Source organism: Bombina bombina, chromosome 1 (genome assembly GCF_027579735.1).
Source record: "Bombina bombina isolate aBomBom1 chromosome 1, aBomBom1.pri, whole genome shotgun sequence".
Classification (NCBI taxonomy): Eukaryota; Metazoa; Chordata; class Amphibia; order Anura; family Bombinatoridae; genus Bombina; species Bombina bombina.
In genome coordinates, this window is record NC_069499.1 from 1,098,068,073 (window position 1) to 1,098,082,806 (window position 14,734).

Below are 14,734 nucleotides of genomic sequence, written 5' to 3' on the forward strand. Positions count from 1 at the left end.
CTGTTGATGAGGATATGCTGGGACACCCACTGGAAGGGGCTAAGAAAGCAGGAAGGGCAGACCCCCCCCCCCCCCCTGCATATGAAAAGAAGCCTTCTGACCTTCTGCCAGTAACTAAGCTGGTGATGACCAGTGTGGGGTGAGGGAAGAGAGCTGTTGGGAGGGATCAGGGAGTTGGAGGTCAGTTGGGAGGGTAATCTCTACTCTGCATCAAACATTAACCTTACCAGCTAATTGATTAACTCCTTCACTGCCATGAATTTCAAGTAAGGTGTGCTGCTGCAATTAGTGGCATTCTAATTGCCAAAAAGCAATGGCAAAGCCATGCATGTCTGCTATTTCTGAACAAGGAGGATCCCAGAGACGCTTTTATAACCATTTGTCATATGACTGCAGTAGTTGTGTGTAAATAATTTCAGTGAGAAACTTAAAGTTTATGTGAACTTATCTGTTGGCCAAATAGTGGCATAAAATATACCAAAATGGGCCTAGATCAATACCATTGGTAGTTTACTTTAATATATATATATATAGTTTGTATAGGTAAATCAAAAGCTCTATTTCTGTTTAAACGGAGTGATAGCAAAACTTCTCTGGTACTTTGGGCAATTTTTTCTCTGAAATTCCCGGTAGGGGTTAATGCTTAGAAGGGCTTTCCATGCACTTGTAGCACTTTTTCACAGCTATTTCCAATCAGTCTTTTAAATTGCACCTTTTTTTAAATAGCCACTGGGGACAATCTAGAGCCTGGTTTCTCAACAGCCGGGCCGTGGCCCAGTACCGGGCCGTGATAGCCCTGCTGGTGGGCCCTGACCTGTCATGCCCCCACTGCACACTCTTACCCCACTGCAAACCAGGTGCAGAGTGAGACCAATCAAGGCCCCAGGAACACTGTCTCACACTGACCAAAATGTATTAAATGGTATGCAAATGTACATGGTAGCCTTCCTGCCCTGCCCCTAACAGGCTCCTCATCCTACAGAGCCAGGACCCCCAACATTAAGGGCCAGAGAAAGGGCACCCAACCTCCAGGGCCAGACCCCACACTCCATGACCCTCACAGCGACAGACCCCTGCCAGGGCCCCCACTAAACCCACACTTATTTGCTTAGTTACTGATAGGGCAACTGAAAACTCCAGCTTCAGGAATGCACCAGGATCCGTGGAGATACCATTTGTGGGCCCCCCTACTTGCTGGTCCCTCGGCCCAGGTCTTATTTGCCTGGCTGATCAGCCCGTCCCTGCTGCTCACTATATATATATATATATATATATATATATATATATATATATATATATATATATATATATATATATGTATATATAAATACATATATAAATAAACTACTGGGCCCCGGACATGTCTAGCTAAAATTTACCGGGCCTTGAGGTCACTTTGGTTGAGAACCACTGATCTAGAGGTTTGTTAACATACGTGGGAGGAGATTTAACCAGCAGCTGTTGCTGCTTTCTACACCCGAAGTTTCAGGCTCGCCTGAAACGTAAGTTAACAAGCAGTGGTTGTAAGATCGCTGCTCCTTAACTTCTACGCCACCTTTTAGGTGGCGGGCTGAAATCATCCCGATCTGATCGGGATGATTGACACCCCCTGCTAGCAGCTGATTGGCCGCGAATGTGCAGGGGTAGGCATTGCACAAGCATTTCACAAGAAATGCTTGTGCAATGTTAAATGCAGACAGCGCTACAGCTCTATTCATCCCTATTGGAGAGGCTGCATACAGTCGATAGGGTACACATTTACATAGGTATAGGGACATATGTAAATGTAAAGATTACATGTTCAGCTAAGGTGATCTGCAGGAAAACTCACTTCAGAACACCTACATCTACAAATGGCGAGATTTTATATTTCATTATATTTCTCACTCGCACTGGCATGATTGTCACAAACAGTACAAGTGCTATGAAAATCGTTTTTTTTACAGAAGATTGTACAGGAGATGGAGGGAATGGGGATCTAATGAGGTTCCTTTTTAATAGCGCCTTTCCAACTTACTTCCATTATCTTATTTGTTTAATGCTATTAGTATTGTTTGTTGAAGAAGCAGCAATGCACGAATAAAAGTTATTAACCCCTATTCCGCCGCTCCCCGACATTGTCGACACTATAATAAAGATATTAACCCCTAAACCTCTGGCCTCCGCCAGACCCCTACATCGCAAAAAACTAAATTGAACTATTAACCCTTAAGCCTATCACCCCCTAACTTTATATTAAAATTACAATATCCCTATCTTTAAATAAATAAAAACTTACCTGTGAGATTAAAAAAAAACTTAGTTTAAACTAACAATTAACCTAACACAACTATTATACTAAAATTAAAATAACTACCAATTAAAAAAACAAGCGGCTAGATTACGAGTTTTGCGTTAGAAGCTATGCAGTGCTAACAAGCAGTTTTCTCTCACCGCTCACTTACATACAGCGCTGGTATTACGAGTTTTCAGAAAGCCGTCGTTAAAAGACAAGAAGTGAGCGTTGAGCAAAATTTTGCTCCAAATCTCACTCCAATACCAGCGCTGCTTAAGTCAGTGGTTAGCTGGTATAACGTGCTCGTGCACGATTTCCCCCTAGTAATCAACTGGGAGAGCCGGCTGAAAAAAATTCTAACACCTGCAAAAAAGCAGCGTAAAACTCAGTAATGCAGCCCCATTGATTCCTATGGGGAAATAAAAGCTATGTTTACACCTAACACCCTAACATGAACCCCGAGTCTAAACACCCCTAATCTTACACTTATTAACCCCTAATCTGCTGCCCCCGACACCTACATTATATTATTAACCCCTAATCTGCTGCTCCGGACACCACCGTCACCTACATTATACTTATGAACCCCTAATCTGCTGCCCCCAACATCGCCGCCACCTACATTATATCTATTAACCCCTAATCTGCCTTCCCCAATGTCGCCGCAACCTACCTACACTTTTTAAACCCTAATCTGCCGCCCCCTACGTCGCTGCCACTATATTAAAGTTATTAACCCCTAAACCTAAGTCTAACCCTAAACCTAACACCCACTAACTTAAATATAATTTTAATAAATCTAAATAAATATTCCTATCATTAACTACATTATTCCTATTTAAAACTAAATACTTACCTATAAAATAAACCCTAAGCTAGCTACAATATAACTAATAGTTACATTGTAGCTAATAAAGGGTTTATTTTTATTTTACAGGCAAGTTTGTATTTATTTTAACTAGGTAGAATAGTTATTAAATAGTTATTAACTATTTAATAACAACCTAGCTAAAATAAATACAACCTAATCTAAGTTACCCTAACACCTAACACTACAATTAAATAAAATAATTAAATTAAATACAATTACCTAAATTAAATTAAATTAGCCAAAGTACAAAAAAAACACTAAATTACAGAAAATAATAAACAAATTACAGATATTTAAACTAATTACACCTAATCTAATAGCCCTATTAAAATAAAAATGCCCCCCCCCCCCCAAATTAAAAAACTCTAGCATAAACTAAACTACCAATAGCCCTTAAAGTGAAGGTAAAGTTACCTTGACACTGATACAGAATCCAATTATTTTTTTTAAATGAATGGGACTTTCATTCATGATTTTTTACATTATTACTTCAAAAGCCTTTATTTTCTATTTAAAATCCTTTTTTGACGATTTTCACAATCATCCCGCTCTGTATTTTTTTTTTTTTTTTCTGGTCACGTTTTTAGAGCAACCAGTTGAATTTCTGGCCGTTAGGTGCCCGTGACCCGACGTCATCCGCCCACTCGCTATACTGCGCATGCGCTAGAGTCTATTTCTCAATCAAAGACTACACCGGGCGTTCTAGTTTCGCGCATGCGTACTGTTTCTGCTTAAGGCCAGTTAATGTTGGTTGAAGGGAGATGGGTGCGCTTAGAATCGCGCATGCGCAGTTAGATTGCTCATCGTGAACGCGCTCCTGCTGTTACGTATAGAGCCGGGTAGGATCACTCTATACGTAACAGCACATTACAAACCGGATGTAGAGGTTGGGAGGAGTTATGGACAGAACGGTAGGGAAAAAATATAGTTTAAAAAAAAGACAAATATAATTTTTTTTATAAAATAAAGTTAGCGAATAGCATATTCTATGTTCAAGGAATACATAGATATATTCAAATTACATAAACTTTACCTTCACTTTAAAAGGGCCTTTTGCGGGGCATTGCCCCAAAGTAATCAGCTCTTTTACCTGTAAAAAAAAATACAAGCAACCCCCCAACAGTAAAACCCACCACCCACACAACCAAGCCCCAAATAAAATACTATCTAAAAAACCTAAGCTCCCCATTGCCCTGAAAAGGGCATTTGGATGGGCATTGCCCTTAAAAGGGCAGTTAGCTCTTTTGCCGCCCAAACCCTAACCTACAAATAAAACCCACCCAATACACCCTTAAAAAAACCTAACACTAACCCCCTGAAGATCGACTTACCGAGAGACGTCTTCATCCAAGCCGGGCGAAGTGGTCCTCCAGACGGGCAGAAGTCTTCATCCAGACGGCATCTTCTATCTTCATCCATCCGGCGTGGAGCGGGTCCATCTTCAAGACATCCGACGCGGAGCATCCTTTTCATCCGACGACTAAAGCTGAATGAAGGTACCTTTAAGTGACGTCATCCAAGATGGCATCCCTTAGATTCCGATTGGCTGATAGAATTCTATCAGCCAATCGGAATTAAGGTAGAAAAAAATCCTATTGGTTAATCCAATCAGCCAATAGGATTGAGCTTGCATTCTATTGTCTGTTCCAATCAGCCAATAGAATGCGAGCTCAATCCTATTGGCTGATTAAATCAGCCAATAGGATGTAACTTCAATCAGCCAATAGGATTAGTTGTCGGATGAAGAGGATGCTCCGCGTTGGATGTCTTGAAGATGGATCCGCTCCGCGCCGGATGGATGAAGATAGCAGATGCCGTCTGGATGAAGACTTCTGCCTGTCTGGAGGACCACTTCGCCCTGCTTGGATGAAGACTTCTCCCGGCTTCTCCCGGCTTCATTGAGGACTTCGGCCCGGCTTGGATGAAGACGTCTCCCGTAAGTCGATCTTCAGGCAGTTAGTGTTAGGTTTTTTTAAGGGTGTATTGGGTGGGTTTTATTTGTAGGTTAGGGTTTGGGCGGCAAAAGAGCTAACTGCCCTTTTAAGGGCAATGCCCATCCAAATGCCCTTTTCAGGGCAATGGGGAGCTTAGGTTTATTTGGTGGGTTGGTTGTGTGGGTGGTGGGTTTTACTGTTGGGGGGTTGTTTGTATTTTTTTTTTACAGGTAAAAGAGCTGATTACTTTGGGGCAATGCCCCGCAAAAGGCCCTTTTAAGGGCTATTGGTAGTTTAGTTTAGGCTAGGTTTTTATTTTTATTTGGGGGGGGGCTTTTTTATTTTAACAGGGTTATTAGATTAGGTGTAATTAGTTTGAATATCTGTCATTTGTTTATTATTTTCTATAATTTAGTGTTTTTGTTTTTTTTGTACTTTAGCTAATTTAATTTATTTGAGGTAATTGTATTTAATTTAGTTAATTTATTTAATTATATTGTAGTGTTAGGTGTTAGTGTAATTTAGGTTAGGTTTTATTTTACAGATACTTTCTTATTTATTTTAGCTAGGTAGTTATTAAATAGTTAATAACTATTTAATAACTATTCTACCTAGTTGCCTGTAAAATAAAAATAAACCCTAAGATAGCTACAATGTAACTATTAGTTATATTGTAGCTAGCTTAGGGTTTATTTTATGGGCAAGTATTTAGTTTTAAATAGGAATAATGTAGTTAATGATGGGAATATTTATTTAGATTTATTTAAATTATATTTAAGTTAGTGGGTGTTAGGTTTAGGGTTAGACTTAGGTTTAGGGGTTAATAGCTTTAATATAGTGGCGGCGACGTTGGGGGCGGCAGATTAGGGGTTAAAAAGTGTAGGTAGGTTGTGGCGACATTGGGGATGGCAGATTAGGGGTTAATAAATATAATGTAGGTGGCGGCGATGTTGGGGGCAGCAGATTAGGGGTTCATAAATATAATGTAGGTGGCGGCGATATCCGGAGAGGCAGATTAGGGGATAATAATTTAATTTTAGTGTTTGCGATGCGGGAGGGCCTCGGTTTAGGGGTTAATAGGTAGTTTATGGGTGTTAGTGTACTTTTTAGCACTTTAGTTATGAGTTTTATGTTACGGTAGGACTCTCGACAGGAGAGGGTGTACCGCTCACTTTTTGGCCTCCCAGGACAGACTCGTAATACCGGCGCTATGGAAGTCCCAAAAAAAAAACACTTTACGAAGTTTACGTAAGTCGTTTTGCGGTAAGGCCAAAGAAGTGTGCGGTGACCCTAAACCTTCAAGACTCGTAATACTAGTGGGCGTAAAAAAGCAGCGTTAGGACCTCTTAACGCTGCTTTTTTACCCTAACGCACAACTCGTAATCTAGCCATAAATTACACATTAAAAAAACTTACAGTACTAAAAAAAATTTAAATCTAAAATTACAAAAAATAAAAAATACTAAATTACAAAAAAAATAACAAACACTAAATTACAAAAAATAGCAAACTAAATTATCCAAAATAAAAACAATTACACCTAATCTAAAAGCCCTATAAAATTAAAAAATGCCCTCACAAAATAAACCCTAGCCTACAATAAACTACCAATAGTCCTTTAAAGGGCCTTTTGTAGGGCATTACCCTAAAAAAATCAGCCCTTTTACCTGAAAAAAATACAAAGACTCCCCAACAGTAAAACCCACCACCCAACCAAATAAAAAACCTAACTCTGACAAAAACCTAAGCTACCCATTGCCCTGAAAAGGGCATTTAGCTCTTTTTAAAAAGCCCAAACCCTAATCTAAAAAAAAAAAACACTCAAAAAAAGTTAACATTAACCCCCTACGATCCACTTACAGTTTCTGAAGTCCGGCCATCTAGGCAGCGAGAAGTCTTCATCCAGGCAACAAGGTCGTCATCCACCCAGGCGGTGTCTTCTATCTTCATCCAGGCGGCATCTTCTATCTTCATCCTGGCAGCGCGGAGCGGGTCCATCCTTCAAGACATCCGGCACAAAGCGTCCTCTTCATACGGTCGCCGCCGTACACTGAATCTTCAATGCTAGGGAGCCTTTTCAAAATGGCGTCCCTTGCATTCCTATTGGCTGATTTGATTTTTGAAATTCAAATCAGCCAATAGGATGAGAGCTACTGAAATCCGATTGGCTGTTCAAAATGCCCTTTTCAGGGCAATGGGTAGCTTAGGTTTTTGTTAGAGTTAGGTTTTTTATTTTGGAGGGTTGGTTGGGTGGTGGGTTTTACTATTGGGGGGGGTCTTATTTTTTGTAATTTAGTGTTTGTTATTTTTTGTAATTTAGTGTTTGTTATTTTTTGTTTTGTTTTTTGTAATTTTAGATTTAATTTTTTTAGTAGTGTTAGTTTTTTTTTTAATGTGTAATTTAGTTTTTTTAATTGGTAGTTTTTTTAATTTTAGTATAATAGTTGTTAGGTTAATTGTTCGTTTAAACTTAGGTTTTTTTAATTTCACAGGTAATTTTTTATTTATTGTAAGATAGGGATATTGTAATTTGAATTTAAAGTTAGGGGGTTGTTAGGTTTAGGGGTTAATAGTTTAGTTTAGTTTTTTGCAATGTGGGTGCTGGCGGTTTAGGGGTTAATAGGTTTATTTAGTGTTGGTGATGTGGGAGGCCAGAGGTTTAGGGGTTAATAACTTTATGTAGTGGTGGCGATGTTGGGGAGAGTCGGAATAGGGGTTAATAACTTTTATTAGTGGCAGCGATGTTGGGAACGGCAGATTAGGGGTTAATAACTTTATTATTGTGTTTGCGATGCAGGAGGGTGGCGGAATAGGGGTTAATAGGTAGTTTATGGGTGTTAGTGTACTTTGTAACATTTAAATTATGAGTTTTGTGTAACAGTTTTAACTACTGGTCTCAGATAGCGGAACGGATCGTGTCGGTATAGGCTGGAACGCAAACATTTTAGCCTCACCGCACAACCTGTAATACCGGCGCTATGGAAATGCCACGCAAAAACATCACTTTTTTGAGTGCGGGACTGACGTTGCGTTACAGGCTAAAATGCTTGCCGTATAGCTATACAGACAAGACTCGTAATGGCTGCGTTATGGTTTTTACGCTGAAATGGCCATTTTTCAGAGTTAAAACCGTAATGCAAAACTCGTAATCTAGGTGTCTGTTAGCATTAACATATGCTGCTATGTGCAGAACATTGGAATGTGAAATATTTACAGTAAATATATACTTAAACACTCAATGAAAACGTAAAATCATATTTATGCAATATTCATATTTAATCAACTTAACTGCAAAGTGCTATAATGAACTTATATAAATGTCTATATATGTAGACATATGTATTTATGTATTTATATGTGTATATATGCCTGTAAATACATATATACACATATAAATACATATGTATTAACATACATACATATATATATATATATATATATATATATATATATATATATATATACATACATATTTAGACATGTTTATGTACTGTATGTATCTCAATGAATGATAAAGTCCTTTGCCTGCCTTGTTATCTAACACCTGTGACCTCATATTTTTGAGCCCTTATAACTTTTTGTACAGTTTTTTTAAAATAATTATCAGATAGTGTTATTATGGGTGTAACCGTACTTTGTAGTGTATTTTTTATGTGTTTTGTGAAACGGTTAACCAGAGCTCTGAGGAGGCGATATCCCTACATGTGTTAACTTCAATTGCGCTCAAGCGATTGTGTTTACTTTCAATTTGTAATATGAGTGCTACATCCGACACGCACCAACAGCCATGATAAACCAGCTGCGATAAACCCCTTTTCGCTTGAGTGTAACTGTTAGTGCACCACTCGTAATCCTTAACCTCCTGAAAACTCAGTTTGGTTGTAGGTGCATGTTCTGTTTGTTTTTTAACATAAAAAGTTTTCTGCATGATCAGATCAAATAATAATATATATTGATATATAAAAAAATATTCTGTGTAAAGTGACTGACCATTTGAACGTTTACTATAACATTACTCAAAATAATTATTATTTTATTATGCATGTATTTATATTTAAGGTTAAGTGAATTCAAACATATTAGAAAATCATCATTAATATTGATTACTTAGCTGTCATATTTTAATTTAGCTTTGGCTCTGTTTCTTTTGTTGTCAGTTGTAAAAATTGTGTCTTAATGGGACAGTAAACACCTTGAGATTTTAATATAAAATGTTTAGTTACAGTATGTGTGATAAAACAACTTTCCAATATATTTCCATTATTTATTTTGCCCCTTTTCATGTACTTTACCTAATCCTCAGCATGAAAAGCATCCTGCTGACTAGGCTAACTTTGTATATATAGATACCTAAGTGGCTTTAACTGATAACAACTGCAAAACAGACTACTTTATACTAACTATATGACAGTTACTAGCCTTGTTGTCTGCAGAATAAAGCCCAGATTGGCTCCTACAAATAAGGCAAATGGTGGAGTTTGGCAATTGAAAAATAAGTGCAGTAAAAAGGATGTTAATTTGTTTTAAAAACGTTTCTGATTACTACTGCTATCTAATTTGCTTTGCTTTGTGCTTGAAAGTTCTTTAAAATCAGAATTATGAAAGAAAAAGTTTAGGTTTCATGACAGCTTTTTAAATGTACTTGAATGACTCTTTTTTGCATTGCCATTCTGAAGGATTGGAACTTGGGACTTAGGGCCCGTATCTCAAAAACTTGCAGAGATGAGAGAAATCATCAGCTTATTTTACTGAGCATTATACCGTAAGTATATTAGTGAACCCTCCTTAATGATATACACAGTTCCCAAGGTAAAAATTACCATTAAAAAAACCCTGAGGGCACCCGCAATACTGTTGAGGCATATTATAGAATCTTGCAGAACTAGAGAGTTTTAGAGAATTGGGCCCTTAGTCCTTGAAGGCTTAGAGAGGCAAATATTAAAGTGTCTGTGCTTACTATGGGTATCATAAAATAACCAAACATGATCCTGAAACCCTGGTTTGTTTATGGCCTTTGTGGATAGGAGCACAGGACACTCATGATGTAGATTCGCTGACTACAAATAGGTTGTCCGTCCCTTCTTTAACTGACTTTTTTAATAGACGTAAAAGAAAAACTAATTTATTTTAATGTTCCAATATTGTTTGACACAGCGGATAAGATGTAGAGTCACACTGTTGGTAAAGTTAGTACACAAATTAGGACTCTTAACTAGTTACTTTTAACATCCTATCAATTTTTATACTGGATCTCTGCTGTTGTGTTTAAGATCAACTTTGAATAGAGTAGTCAATATCACACTTACACATCGTACTGAGATGCAATCCCACAGTTTGCCCGGTGGTTACTGTAGAATCTATTCTCCAGGTCCAACTTTGTTTCTCCAATCAAGTCATCAGAACCCACCATGTCATGATCAAATACTGAGATTTCGAGTTCCGACTCCACTGGGAATGAGATTGTCAATTCAAATACCCTGTACATTGGTAAAAGAGAACAGCAGCCAGTGAATTTTACGGTTCCGAATACTAAAGAATACCTAGTACCACATCATTTTAGTTTTGTTATGTTGAAACAATTAAGTTATGCTACAGGTAAATTATGATGTCTACCAGGGCCATCTCAAGACATTGGGGCCAAATTATCAAGCTCCGAATGAAGCTTAATGCCCCTGTTTCCGCGGGAGCCTTCACGCTCGCCAGAAACAGCAGTTATGAAGCAGCAGTCTAAAGACCGCTGCTTCATAACTGATCCACCTGCTCTGAGGCTGCGGATATCAATTCGCCTGATCCTATACGATCGGGCTGATTGACACCCCCTGCTAGCGACCAACTGGCCGCGAATCTGCAGGGAACAGCATTGCACAAGCAATTCACAAGAACTGCTTGTGCAATGATAAATGCCAACAGCGTATGCTGTCGGCATTCGTCGATGTCTGCCGGACATGATCCGCTGAGTGGATCATGCCGGACAGACCGATGATAAATCGGTTCCATAGTGCTGACTTGGTCAATGAATGAAATTATGTCCCCAACTCTGCACTACAATCTACACCCAACCACAGTCAGCAGTCTCAAATATTAAAGTTCAGCAGATTGAAATGTCATATCATACTGATGCTGATATCTATAACAGACAATGCCACATAGCCATGCTGTCTGATATCCTCTGCTAAATTTGATAGAGTTGATTCCCTATAGGTTCTATATGTTTTGAGTGGATACATAGAAACTAAAGACTATATAGAGTTAAAGCCCTATTTCATTAATTAATTGTGTACCTGACTATGTACAGCTTAGACGAAATGTATATAGGGAGTTAACAGGCTATGAAATAAATAGGGGATTCAAAATGTTAGAGACTACTATGAATAGGCAAGGCACAATATTTATTATATACAGGTATTATATTATCTATATATTATTTATGATCAAAAGGCCAGGGTAATTTCTATGTATGCTTCATCTTGTAATACAGTGTATTTGTGATTGAACTTAAACATGGGCCTTCAGTAAAGAAAATTATATTGCTGGAACAAGGATTATGAAAGAAAAATATTTTTTAGTGCAGGCTTGGGCATTTCTGTATCTTATCTCTTTTTTTAAGATGTTAAGCTTTAAGTGAGAGTGCCCTGCAATCTGTTTTGTTAAGGGAGTGGATTAGGTGAGAGTGAGAGGTCCATTGGGTGCTAGGGGTAGCCTAAAAACTGTTTATCATGACAGTATAACTAATATTACAAAACAAAAAAAGTGTTATGTGCTACTCACAAGAAGATGCTAAAAGTATTATGTAAACACTACCCCCCAATGAATCAAACTGTGCTCTAAAACTGACCATGTAAAAACATAGAAATGTATAATCCCAATACAGTACAAGGGGAAAATAGACAAAGAGTAAAAGTGAGAAAATATTACCACTCACACTGAATATTTTGCAATTTCCTGTGATGTCAGTTTTGAGTCAAAAAAATGCAACACAGTTATGAACAAAAACTATCATTAAAGCACCCAAGAATGAGTTAGTAGCTCTCTCTTCTGGCCAATTCCTACAATTGCAGTTAAAAGCAGTTGGGTGATTATTAAACAAAACACTGTAAAATACATGAAGAACAACACCCCAGTGTAATGTGACCATATATAATGTAAATACTTAAAGGGACACTGAACCCACATTTTTTCTTTCGTGAATCAGATAGAGCATGCAATTTTAAGCAACTTTCTAATTTACTCCTATTACCAATTTTTCTCCGTTCTCTTGCTATCTTTTATTGAAAAAGAAGGCATCTAAGCTGGGTTTTTTGGTTCAGTACCCTGGACAGCACTTTTTTATTGGTGGATGAATTTATCCACTAATCAGCAAAAACAACCCAGGTTGTTCACCAAAAATGGTCCGGCATCTAAACTTACATTCTTGCATTTCAAATAAAGATACCAAGAGAATGAAGAAAATTTGATAATAGGAGTAAATTAGAACGTTGCTTAAAATGTCATGCTCTATCTGAATCACAAAAGAAAAAATTTGGGTTCAGTGTCCCTTTAATAATTGTGCCATAATCATCCACTTTTTGACTTTAGTACAAAAAAGTTGTTATAAAACAAGTCATTTGCTAAGGCTCATGAAGCAGAGAATTTGGTGTGTTTTCTCTGATATTACTTTGTTTACAGTTAGGACTTAAACAGCTGTGAGTTCCCTTGTTGTGGGAAGCAAGTGTATCATAAGTAACATCTTAATTTATATCAGCTTTATCTCACTAGTGTTTTAAATGTTTTTCATATATTTTCTTTTGGACTAAATTCCAGCCTAGCCTATTTATGTCGATGAACAAGTCAATTTGTGGGTCAAAGCAAGCACAATCAGATCATAAAATACTTTTTTCAAGCTATTAGTGAAAAATGCTTAACTATATTTACTATTAACCAACAATTAAAGACCTATCCAAAGGAAAATATAAGTGTCTGCAGTTGCCAACAGTCCCTGGTTTCCAGGGACAGTCCCTGGATTTTGTTGTATGTCCCTGTTTTTTGTTTGTTTGTTTTTCACTGGAAATGTCCCCTCAAGGAGATTTGGGGGGCTGCAGCTGAGCTGGGGCATGTGTGACACAAGTTAATGGGTAGGAGCTGCCGGTGAGGCTGTGCGTGCAGCAATTACTCTGCTTGATCACTCACAGCAGGTCTAGGCAGGGAATCCTTGCTGCACCTTATCTGAATAATCAATGTTTGAACTGACACAAATCAGAAGAACAAACAGCTCCTTCACACTAGGTGATTTTTTTGTAAACGCAAGGGGATTACTTGGCCATTACTGTATTAATGTATTGTTTACATCTTTGCATTATTAAGTTTGGCAGTAATCTTCATATTTTAGCACTCTGTATCGTCTGAAGCTTACAGGTTTTAGCATAAGTTTTTATTCTTACACACAGTGCAAAAATATTAAAATTGCTGTCAGACTAAATAATACAAAAATCAATTCCCCCCCCCCCAACAGCTCACCCATTCCAGTGTTGTGCATAATCATGCAGTAAAAACAGCTGCACTGAGTGTTTGCTGTGTCTCTCCTGTTTATATTAATTTGATACACTGCAGCCTAGCTCCTCCCCTGCACCTCTGCCTCAGAGTGTCATTAGGAGTCCAGGATAACTTAGGAAGCACTGCTGCTGGCTATTAGGACAGTGGATCTAAGGTAGTTTTGTGTCACTTCAGTTTTGTGTGTCTTTAAGCACTCAGCAGAGCCCTGCAATAGTGTAATATATAGGGAACTGATAATATATAAGATCTGGACCGTTAAAAACAATTGATTAAGAGATGGTTTATCAGGGCTCAAAATTTCCAATCCTAAACTACTAGCCAGTCCAAAATGTTGCTCGCCACTTGATCCCACCCACTACTTGCTTACACCATGCCCACGAATCCACCCCCTCTTTGCACATATGTTTAGCCTTTGTGAAACTCCTTATTGTGTAGTGATTTTTAACTTTGTTTTTATTTTATACCATAACAAATTAAATAATGATACATACAGTAATACATTAATACAAATAAGTGCATAGCAGTTGGCAACATCAACTAGATGTTCTGGGGAAGACAACAGCTGAGCAAATATAGAAGACAGCACCAAAGTGTATGTGGCTTGTGGGGCACGGAACCCAGGATCTGCCTTGTCCTGCAAACACTCCAAGCAAACAAAGAAATGTTCCAGCCTCCAATAGTTTAAAAGACCTTTATTCTCTCATAAGCTAGGGTCTTAAGTAAAAAATACAATGTTTCAGGCCTGAAACGTTGTATTTTTTACTTAAGACCCTAGCTTATGAGAGAATAAAGGTCTTTTAAACTATTGGAGGCTGGAACATTTCTTTGTTTGCTTGAAGACAACAGCTGGATAGAAAAAGGAAGTTGTTGAACTGAGAGAGTGAGGGAAGAGTAGTTATTATCCTTTCCTTCTCTCTCTTGACTCTCTCCATTCTCTCCTCTCTTCAATCTCTTGTTTTACCCTCTCCCTTCTCTCTCAGGCCATGTAATCTCTTTACACCTTCTTTCCCCTCTCTCATATCTCTTCACTCTTTCTTTTTTTTCTCTTGCTCTGCCCCCATTCAGAAGTAACAGTCTAAATACTAATGGGTCCCCTAAAGGAATAACATACCCTTGCCCTTTCAT

The 14,734-nt window shown here is 38.0% G+C and overlaps 1 protein-coding gene across 1 annotated transcript in view; it reads right to left on the reverse strand.

Moving 5' to 3' along the window:
• Nucleotides 1-14,734, reverse strand: part of LOC128642623 (fer-1-like protein 4) — a 210,947-nt gene that overhangs the window by 43,555 nt on the left and 152,658 nt on the right. Inside the window, exon 28 of the mRNA XM_053695431.1 lies at nt 10,387-10,557. Within this exon, the coding sequence (XP_053551406.1) occupies nt 10,387-10,557 (171 nt within the window). The remainder of the gene's footprint in view (nt 1-10,386; nt 10,558-14,734) is intronic.